The sequence below is a fragment of the Sinocyclocheilus anshuiensis genome, unplaced genomic scaffold, assembly GCF_001515605.1.
Source record: "Sinocyclocheilus anshuiensis isolate Anshui unplaced genomic scaffold, SAMN03320099.WGS_v1.1 scaffold1371, whole genome shotgun sequence".
NCBI lineage: Eukaryota > Metazoa > Chordata > Actinopteri > Cypriniformes > Cyprinidae > Sinocyclocheilus > Sinocyclocheilus anshuiensis.
Genome location: NW_015539833.1, coordinates 701296 through 712650, shown reverse-complemented (window position 1 = coordinate 712650; position 11355 = coordinate 701296). Strand labels below are relative to the sequence as shown.

Sequence of the window (11355 nt, the reverse complement as noted above, 5' to 3'; positions counted from 1 at the left end):
AATAATAGGTAAACAGGGAGCAGCTTTAAATATACCAGAAGGTGAATTTGTAAAAAAATGGTTCAGTGAAACTAATTTGGTTCCACATATTGCAGTATATGTAGGAAAAAAAATTGGGATGCAAAAGATTTAGGACCAATGATGAAAAAGGCAGAACAAAGCAAGTGGGAACCAACAGAACATCCATTGATTTTTCATTCAGCTGACAAAAATTATATCAAAATTTTGTGTGCAACCAGTTTGCTGGGAATTCCTGAAGAAGTAGTTATCGGTCAAAAGAAAATGACACAGATGACTACAACATCTGAAATAATAAACCAAAATGAGACTGAGTTATATAAGGAAATGCAGCAACAGGTACCAACTGAACTATGGTCTCAACATGACACAGATATAGGATTAATAAAATCAGCAAATCCAGTAAGAGTGAAAAAGGAAGGGGAGGAGATATTAAAAAGTATAAAACAAGCCAGGAAGAAACTGAGGGAGGCTGAGAAAGAGACAAAAAGAAAGGGAGAAAAGTTGTTTTCTGAGCCACCCCCCTATTTGCCCCCAGACGGAGAATTACCAATTCTCAAGGGAACAGTTGAAGTAACTGGAGAACTGGAAATGAATGGGCCAGTAGAGTTGGAAGAAAATAAGGAACCAGCTGTGAAAACAAAAAGGCAAGAGAGAAAAGAAAGTGAAGGATATTTACAAATGGATTGTTATAGACAGGCACGCATAGCTTTAGAAATGATGAAAACAAACCAAGATAGGACAAACTTTGAGGAAATGTTAGAATAGAGGAGAAAATGAAAGAATCAGGAAAAAAGATACAAGAGGTAAATAGTTTAGAAAGAGCAAGAAGTAAGTTGTTTGACAGTACAGAGGATGTGAATGAAGGACAAAGTGATAGCCATACCAAATCCATATGACTACCAAAAATGTGCCGAATTTGGGAGAAACTTTTGTCATTTAACAGATTTTACCAGACCATATTGTATTGCTGAATGTCTAGGATTTTTGGGAAATCCTAAATTAACAGATTATTTTTATAGACCACTCTGGGGATCATGGTGTCAGTTATCAGATGTCAGCCAAAATATAAAAACTGAAAAACAGAAAATAGAGATTCCGAAATGGTATAGCATAGATTATATGAAATAAAGTGTATTTCTTCTGGCTTCAAAAACCCAAGACTGAGTGTGATTTCTAAGAGCAGAGGAAAAAGACACTACAGTTTCAAAGAAGTGGTTATGTCAACAGCACAGGGGGAATCGGCGCAGGTTTTAGAGGAAGAAATATCTTCTCTCTTGAACAAAGGAGTGATAAGAACGGTGCCGCGAGAGGAAAGCCAGCAAGGGTTTTACTCCCGGTACTTTGTGATTCCCAAAAAAGGTGGGGGTCTCCGCCCTTTAGATTTGCTGGCCCTGAACAAACACCTCAGGAAGTACAGGTTCAAAATGCTCAACTTACGAACTTTATCACAAGTAGTGCGTCAAGGAGATTCGTTCACATCGATAGATCTCAAGAACGCTTACTTCCATATAGAAATATTTCCTGCACACAGGAAATTTCTCAGGTTTGCTTATCAGGGCAGAGCTTACGATTATCAGAGGACTCCGTTCGGTTTGTCTCTCGCACCGAGAACTTTCAGCAAATGTCAAGCGGGAGTCAGAGTATCAGCCTATTTGGACGACCTTTTGCTCTGCGCGCAGTCACAGCAGCAGGCAGAAAGGGATACAATGACCCTATTTTCACATTTGACGAGTCTGGGGGTCAAGGTGAACCGAGAGAAGAGCTGTTTACTCCCCGCTCAAGAGATAAACTATCTGGGTCTCAGACTGAATTCAGTGCTATATCGAGCGTTCTTATCAGAGGAATGCATCAAGTCATTCTACAGCTGCATTTCTCTTTTTCAGAAAGGGAGATCGGTTCCTCTCAGGGTGTGTCTAAGGTTACTAGGGCTGATGGCCTCTACAGTGGCCATAATTCCCCTGGGGCTGCTGAGAATGAGAGAATTTCAGTGCTGGACAGCGACTCAGAGCTCGCGGCTTCACAGTCTAGCTCACAGACTAATTGTGTGGAGCAGCACTTGGTTTCTGTCGCTTCGTGCAACACACGTGCCGGGTACAATGAATAGGGGAGCGGATCTGTTGTCCAGAAGGAATCCCCGTTACAGAGATTGGGCACTTCACCCACAGGTGGTGATTCAGTTGTGGCAGAGATACGGACAGGCTGCCGTAGATCTCTTCGCATCGCGCGAAAACGTGCAGTGCCCTCTGTTCTTTTCCCTAATGGGAGAGGATGCACCTCTGGGTGTGGATGCTCTAGCCCACCCATGGCCAAACGCATTGTTGTACGCGTTTCCCCCACTAAGTCTCATCGGGCCAACATTACAAAGAGTACGGGAATTCAGACATTCACTGATTCTGATTGCACCGTATTGGCCGGGAAAACTGTGGATAGCGGAAATAATTCCACTTCTATACGATCAACCCTGGCCTCTCCCGTTGGGCAGGGACCTTCTTTCTCAGGCGAACGGGGAGATATTTCATCCCGCACCCCACAAAGTAGCTCTGTGGGCTTGGCCCGTGAGAGGATGAATTTAAATGCCATCGGGTTACCCTCTAACGTGATTGACACAATACAGAGTGCGAGGGCAGCCTCCACACGCTCTCTGTATGGTCACAAATGGAGAGTGTTTGAGCGATGGTGTGCAGAGAGGCATATTACTTCGTTTTTATGCTCTGTATCGGATGTTCTTTGCTTTATGCAAGAACTATTGGATAAAGGTAGAGCCTTTTCGACTGTAAAGGTCTATCTTTCAGCTATTTCAGCATGTCATGTGGGGCTGGATTCGGGAACGATAGGTCAGCACCCCCTGATTTGTCGGTTTATGAGGGGAGCGAGACGGCTGCGTCCAGGTCACTAAATCCCTGATCCCGTCCTGGGACTTAACAGTGGTTCTGGATGTGCTCTCGCAGCCTCCTTTTGAACCATTAGAGGGCATTGATTTGCAGCGTCTTTCTTTAAAGACGGCTTTGTTGATTGCTCTTACTACAGCAAAGTGCGTAAGTGAATTACACACTTTGTCAGTACATCATTCCTGTATGCAGTTTGCATTGGATGGATCGAAAGTTACGCTAAGGACTAACCCGGCATTTGTTCCTAAGGTCAGGGACACAACAGGAACAAACAAATCTGTGGAATTGCTAGCGTTCTTTCCACCGCCTTTTTCTTCATCAGAGGAAGAGCGGTTATACTGTTTATGCCCGGTGCGTTCTTTAAGTGTTTATTTGCAGAAGACGAGACTGTTACGAAGGAGTAATCAGCTCTTCGTCTCTTGGGCTGACAATGTGCAGAAGACGAGACTGTTACGAAGGAGTAATCAGCTCTTTGTCTCTTGGGCTGACAATTATCGAGGAAGTCCTGTTTCATGTCAGCGGCTTTCTCACTGGGTGGTAGACGCGATCGTAATGTGTTACAAGGATGTAAATTTACCACCTCGACTTCGCGCCCACTCCACACGTGGAATGGCCACGTCCTCGGCAATGTTCAGAGGAGTTTCTATTCAGGACATTTGTGCTGCGGCGAGCTGGGCATCACCGCACATATTTGTGAGATATTACAGATTGGATGTGACAGAGTCGTCACTGGTGCATTCAGTGCTGGGAGCAGGAGCGGTGCCTGATATGTAATGCATTTTATTCAGGGAATACGTGCATATTTTCAATTCAGCAGTATAATACACTGTGCTTGTGTTCACTGTATTATATTATGAAGTGCATCAGGTTTGCTCAAGCATTAAAGCCATGATCACTTGTTTATCACCTTCCTAGGTTGCGTCTGTTCATACAGCATTATCTGCAATACGGGAGTGGTCTATGTCCCATAGTGAGATACCGAACGGATGTTAGAAAGAGAACGTTAGGTGTTAGAAAGAGAATGTTAGGTTACTTGCATTACCCCGGTTCTCTGATAACAGAAGTGAGGTATCTCACCTCACCGCCCTTCTTGCAGACTACACGGTGAAGAAGCTGTGTGGAGAATGACGCAGCAGCGGGCTGCGGTGGGTTATATACCAGGGAGGCGGGACTCCCCGATCGCTGCAGCGATTGGTCTGTCAGTCTGACAGACGTGGTGTGATTGGTGCTTCCGCAGTCGGTCACGCCTGAGGCGCTCCCATAGTGAGATACAGCACCTTTTATTCAGTAAAAATTCAATTTGATGTAGATGTTGTTATTTTTATGACCAAAAAGTAAGATGAAATTCTGATAGCTTGTAATGTAAATAGTTAGGTTACTTGCGTAACCCCGGTTCTCTGATAACAGAAGTGAGGTATCTCACTATGGGAGCGCCTCAGGCGTGACCGACTGCGGAAGCACCAATCACACCACGTCTGTCAGACTGACAGACCAATCGCTGCAGCGATCGGGGAGTCCCGCCTCCCTGGTATATAACCCACCGCAGCCCGCTGCTGCGTCATTCTCCACACAGCTTCTTCACCGTGTAGTCTGCAAGAAGGGTCCCATAGTGAGATACCTCACTTCTGTTATCAGAGAACCGGGGTTACGCAAGTAACCTAACTATTTACATTACAAGCTATCAGAATTTCATCTTACTTTTTGGTCATAAAAATAACAACATCTACATCAAATTGAATTTTTACTGAATAAAAGGTGCTTTTCCTCCTCAATAATGAGCTCTATAAAAGCCTGATGTATCAAATACATATGCAAACTTAAAAAAAAATGTATCTAAAGGTTCAGTAACTGTTCTAAAAAAAAAAACTATTTTTTAATATGTCAGGCTTAAAGGCTTAAATACGTCTCCATTTGTATAATTGAGCAATAATTGAGATCTCATTTGTGATTTTGCTTCACTGCAGACTATAGTAAGTACATTATGTTCAATCTACAGCTGTCGTCACTGTTCCATGGCAGTCTATAAATACAGAGCTCTTACTGTGAGTACAGCAACCTGCAGGTCCTCCACCCTCTGCTCCAGGTGAGCTCTCTCGCTGATGGCTGTCTCCTGAGAGATCTGAGGCGACGTGCAGTTCAAAGGGAACACATACACACATACACTCAGTGGGCTAAAAAAAAGCACACCTCTCTCCTGGAATTATCACTCTGCTCCCCAGTGAGATGACTCAATTTATTACTGTACACTAGTGCGTAAGTGATTTTCTATTAGTACTCCTAAATAACATCTTCATAAGATGGATACAAGCAAACATGAATGCACACAAATGTGATACAGCACATGAATAGCCAGTGTACTCAGGCTGTTATTCGTACCTTGAGTCTCTCTCTCAGGCTGTCTCTTTCTGTGGTCATGCGGTTGAGGTCTGTTATGGCCTCGTCCCGTTCGGCCTCCACTCGTTTCAGGATGCTCTGAGCGGTCACACTGCTCTTGGGCCCTCGTGCGGCCTTTGACTTCATGACCTCCCGTCGTAGAGCTGCTATCTCCTCTTGAGCCTGCAGTGGGAGACAGGGCACATCTGAGGCCACATTGTTTAGTGAAATACTGGTGATATATTGCTGAGTGCTTTCTTTCTGGGTAAGAAAAGTATTCAAAATAAAGTGTGAAAATAATTAAAAGTTTCCAAAATTATATAATTATATATGTATATATATATATAATTTGATGCATGTACTAAAAACTATTATGCTAAAATATTAAATTAATATTGTTTTATTATTTAATAGTTTAATCTATATAAAATTAAATAATTGTTTTTACTGTATACTGTTATTGTAATGAAGCCAAAATAATTTATTAATATATTATCTGACAAATAATACTACTAATAAATATATAGGCTATATTGTTTTATTAATTTACATTTTTCATTAATATAAAATTAAAGAATTGTTTTTACTGTATACTTTTATTGTAATGAAGTCAAAACAAATATAATTGTTGATTTATTAATTTAACATTTTAATTAATATAAAATAAAATAATCGTTTTTACTGTATATTGTCATTGTAGTGAAGCCAAAACAAATGCTTCAGATATTATCTGGCAAATAATACTACTAATATATATTTATATTATATATTTATATCAAATCTATACATATACTTAATTATATACTCAATTTGATCAAAACAAACTTGATGTATGCACTAAAAATATTATGCTACAATATTAAGTAAATATTGTTTTATATAAATTTTATATTTTAATTAATATCAAATTAAATAATTGTTTTTACTGTATACTATTATTGTAATGAAGCCAAAACAAATTTAAAAATATATATAATCTAGCAAGCAATACTACTAATAAATATATAGCTATATATATAAAAATGCATGTTGACCAAAACAAATTTGATTCATGTGGTTAAAAAAATATATTGTGTAAATTATAAATTATAATATTTTATTAACATGAAATTGCAAGTTAAATATCAGTCACTCAGAATTAACCATGTGTGTGTGTGTGTGTGTGTGTTTTTTTTTATACTATGTCTGTGTCACACCCCAAAATAAACACAACAACCTGACTGAAGAATTCTGGGAGGTTTGGCGCTGTCTACCTGCTGGTAGTGCATTCTGGTCTTGTCCCGTTCGGCTGTGAGCACTTTAACATTGGCCTGGATCTCTGAGAGGTGCCGCTCTTGTTTCTCCAACATGTTTTGCAGTTCATCTCTTTCTCGTAACACCCTCATTAGCTCTGAATCGTACGTGCCACCCTTTAAAAAGAGAGACACATAAAAAAGGAATTAGCAGAATTAAAAGAAACTAATCTCACTGATATGAATGCACTGATGGCTTATTAGTACTTTAACAGGTGAGTGTCTGGTGGGACTCTGATGGGTAGATGCCCCCTTGATAAGGCTGGTAGAGCGACGAGCCCTCAGCATCCTTCTCCGTGCCTCGGCCTCGTCAGCTGTATCAGAATACTGAGAAATAGAAAAATAATCTTCCAACTGTTGAAGTAAATGTGAGGAACATGAACATTTGGAGATGATTAATTCAAACATTAGTCTTGCATTTCTGGCCCAAAACTCACCTAAACCTCCTGTTCAGGCTCCATGTTTTGACGGTTTCTAGTGCCACCTGTTAGATTTACTACGTTACTACAACCTATAAAAATTAAAACTTCAATGCAACAAAGTAAAATGGCATCTTTGGGGCATCTTATGTCTCACAATTCAGTTGACTAAATTACATGTTTTACCAGTCATTAGTTTGTGCTCTAGTTTGGGTCCTATGTAAAAAAAAACAAAAAACATTTATTTTGTAAAGTTACATAATTCTCATTAAGAAATTTTGATGTCTCATAAAAAAAATTAAAAAAATTTGATGGGTATTGAGAGAAATTACATGTTTTACCAGTCATTAGTTTGTGCTCTAGTTTGGGTCCTATGTAAAAAAAAAACAAAAAACATTTATTTTGTAAAGTTACATAATTCTCATTAAGAAATTTTGATGTCTCATAAAAAAAATTAAAAGAATTTGATGGGTATTGAGAGCTATACATTTCAATAAAGCATGACTGTATTGACATGTTTATACAGAAACGTCTTGATTCGAATTTTCTTAAGCAAAATGTATAAAAATAAACCACAGCGCCGACACAGGTTGTCATGGCAACTGAGATACTACGTTTGCACGTCACTGAAAATGCGTCCCGTGCAACAATGACTTTTTAAGAACATAACGTATAACATTATAGTGTATTTTACCATTTTAATGATTACTGATAATTGTTGCAAGCCACGACATGCACTTAAAGTAAGTATGCTTGGCACTGACGCTAATATATTTGTACACTGGCACACAAAATCATTCACACGAAAAAATACCTGTAAATTTGAACCTCGCAAAAGCTGCAAATACATTCTGCTTTCACGAAAGACAACTCAGACGACAAAGCACTGTTTGTGTAAGTTAGCTTGTGTTACCTCGTGTAGTGGTTCTGGCAAATGAAAAACGAGTGTGTTGAAGAAAATCTCAACACGTTAAAGCTCTTTACCCGGAGGGATAAACATCAACATTGACCAATCACAACACAGCATTAAACTGTCAGTCAAGACAGTCAGAGAGACGGCGACCAATCAGAACTCAATCTCCCTCCGTTTGCGTCCGTTGTCTTGACTACAAGTTGTGAACGCTCACGTTCAGTAGTTTTGAAGTTGAGATGAAGCAGTGAAGCGGAACCAGACCAAATATACATATATAAATAAACGGAATAAATATGTAAACGGAAACAAAACAGAAGTATAGTGTGAGAAAATAGATCTATAATGGTTGAAATGGTATATGAACAAAAATATAGATAGTAAATATTTAAAACTATTTAATCTAAACTAATTATTTATTATATACTATTAGATATTACAATTATCAAAATCATAAATAAAGACAAGATAAAAACAAAAAAGGAGAAGAGAGGTTTAGAGCCAGTAAACTTTTGTTTATGAATGTGAAATTTAGCAAACAGGAAACATAAATTATGTAATATTTTCCGGTGTTCTCTTTTGAATAGTCAAACAATCCAAAGAAAGCATCATTAAAACAAAAAGAGAAGTCACTTACAAAAGATTGAATAAACACTAAAAAGTCTGACCAAAATTGTTCTGTGTAGGAACATTGCCAAAATAAATGAATGAAGTCTTCTTCAGAAGAATGACAAAAACAGCAGCTCACTTCAATGTCTGACTTATATTTCCTAAGAAAGACTTTAGTTGGGTAACATTTGTGAATCAACTTAAATGTTATTTCTTTTGCTTTATTGGTAAGCAGATATCTATAAGGCAAGGTCCATACTTTCTCCCAAGGTATATTTTCCACAATGTTATTCCAGTAAGGTATTATGTAAGGATTAGTTGTTATCTCTCTCTGAAAAAGAGCTCTAATAGAAAGTATCCTTCTCATAATATGAAGCTTTATTTGTAAAAAATTGTAAAAAATTGTAATTTTGCTTGCTTTGCCCGTGAAATTAGTCGCTAGCCCACATCTCAGCAGGGACATGCGTTTATCACATGAATTAAACAAGACATGAAGTGTCTAAAATAAATGTGCACAGTTCAGCTGAATGATGAAGTTTACTATGACTGTATGCTTTGCACAATATTAACAAACTGTACACTGAATTAAAAAAAAAAATAGTATTTTAGATGGTAATAAGATCAAGACCCTCGATTACGTCATGATCTATTCCGTCATGCAGCGCTCAAAATTGTGGACAAGCCAGTTCCACCGTAAAATAACCTCTGAATCGTTTTTTTTTTTTTTAACTGGTTCACAAACTATCTATCCGAATCCGGAAACTAATCAGACTTCTAATAACTGTTAGCGAGCATGAGGGAGGCGAATGGTAATAAAAATATAAAAATGAAAATAATATTTTATCTCACAACTCTCCTAATTACGGCTTTTAGCGAGCATGAGGGAGGTAAATGGTGCTTCTCAAACGGAAGGCTGCATCCTAAAATTCAGATGATCAGTACCGACTCGTTTTCTTTCCGTTTATTTCGTGAATTTAAATGTGTGCAGCCTTCGTAGGATGCAGCCTTCCGTTTGAGAGGCACCCATAGATAAGCTCTGTTGAACTGAAAAAGGCTCTGATTGAGGAGTCGATTCCCCTTGATGGAATCGATTCCAACCTTTGGAATCGACTCTCGATTCCCAACGCCTCGGCATCGAGGAATCGATTCTTTTTGGAATCGATTCCCAGCCCTACCAATCCGCTAGATTAGAGGAAGCGCAGAGTTTCTCCATACAAAAACTATTGTGCGTTTTCATGCGTTTGGAGCGGGCTTGCTTTTAACCCAGGACCGGAGGATGTACGACCTGTGAAGACTGTTATTGTACAGGAGATGCAAACATTTTATCAGCCTCTTGTCAGACTTTATTTAAAGAGAAAGAGAAACAAATAGATGGTTTTAAGGACCAGATCCATGAAACTGCGAGGAACAACAACCTCATGACTTGCCTCGAAAGAGTCAGACGCCGGATTTATTTAAATCAAACTCGCCTTTACACTATTGCACACAGTAGATTAATGCATGTTAATGATTTGTTTTTATTGTAAAAATATGATTTACTGGATCTCCGAGCAAAGAAAAGCTAGAATTAAGTCTTTTTTTTTCTTTGTCTGTGCATTATTGCATCGACATACTGATCGCTAAATGACTAGTGAAACATATCAAGCTCTCCAATTATAACGTGCAAAGACGAACATGTCAACACTCAAGACTATTTCCTGATTAGACAAGAGTCTGACTAGTATTGAATTGCAATGGGAATGCAATAAAAGTTGCATTGATTGATTTACGCCTGTCTAGACATTAGCTGAAAGAAATCTCCCCTTGTCAACCGACCAGAGAAAGAGACGTGTGGGATTTGGCTATGTACTTCTTTAATTTCCGAAAAATCTTTAAATTGGGCGCAGAGAAGAAGAAGAAGAAGCACTATGATCACGTGCACAGGGACACAAATCCGGAGGAAATCTGGGAGATTGTGGGAGAACTGGGGGATGGAGCCTTTGGAAAGGTGTTCAAGGTACAATAAAAGCAAAGAAATTGTTTAATCTTCTCTTGCTGTAAGATTATATCTGTTTTATGTGATTTTGGACTCCAGTAGTTTTCTTATGAATAGAATATAGTGTTCCCTACATGTAATGCACTTATAATGGAATTGCTCTATTGATATCTATCTATCTATCTATCTATCTATCTATCTATCTTTCCCTACATGTAATGCACTTATAATGGAATTGCTCTATTGATATCTATCTATCTATCTATCTATCTATCTATCTATCTATCTGTCTGTCTGTCTGTCTGTCTGTCTATCATCTATCTTGTACATACACTAATGAAAGTGCAAAAAGTTTCTGAATTCTTTGAGATTTATGATGTCACCACTTGCATGACATAATCAAGCACATACCCCTGGTTGTCATTCACATGACCTCATCCTGTAGTGTCCAGTCTGCTTGATTGTTTTCTCGTCTTGTTCCCTTGAATGCTTTCTCTGTTATAAGGCCTAATGCTGCTTGGTTTGTTAGTGGGATAGGGTGATTTGGAGATTGGGTCTAAGGCCATAACCTCTATATACTGTACAGTCAAAACACTGGCATTAAAACTTCATGCTTCCATTTAGTATGATGATGATGGTTAGTTAAAGGGATAGTTCACCCAAAAATGAAAATTAGCCCATGATTTACTCACCCTCAAGGCATCCTAGGAGTATATGACTTTCTTCTTTGAGACGGATCCAATCGGAGTTATATAAAAAAATTGTCCTGGCTCTTCCAAGCGTCATTACAGTGGATGGGTGTTTCTGTTAAACAGTCTAAAAGACGTCAAATAAAGTGCGCGCATCCATAATAAAATGTGCCTCCCAC

General features: G+C 38.7%; 2 protein-coding genes across 2 annotated transcripts in view; one reads left to right on the top strand and one right to left on the bottom strand.

Moving 5' to 3' along the window:
• The window catches only part of LOC107684272 (testis specific, 10), a 19093-nt gene extending 11119 nt beyond the window's left edge, over positions 1 to 7974 (bottom strand). The window contains exons 1-6 of the mRNA XM_016480503.1: positions 7907 to 7974; positions 7012 to 7085; positions 6782 to 6901; positions 6536 to 6691; positions 5286 to 5465; positions 4951 to 5028 (exon numbers count right to left, since the gene is read on the bottom strand). Of these exons, the coding sequence (XP_016335989.1) occupies positions 4951 to 5028; positions 5286 to 5465; positions 6536 to 6691; positions 6782 to 6862 (495 nt within the window). The 5' untranslated portion in view covers positions 6863 to 6901; positions 7012 to 7085; positions 7907 to 7974. The remainder of the gene's footprint in view (positions 1 to 4950; positions 5029 to 5285; positions 5466 to 6535; positions 6692 to 6781; positions 6902 to 7011; positions 7086 to 7906) is intronic.
• Positions 7975 to 9749: 1775 nt separating this feature from the next.
• Positions 9750 to 11355, top strand: part of LOC107684308 (serine/threonine-protein kinase 10-like) — a 25656-nt gene continuing 24050 nt past the window's right edge. Inside the window, exon 1 of the mRNA XM_016480541.1 lies at positions 9750 to 10508. Coding sequence (XP_016336027.1) covers positions 10356 to 10508 — 153 coding nt within the window. The 5' untranslated portion in view covers positions 9750 to 10355. The remainder of the gene's footprint in view (positions 10509 to 11355) is intronic.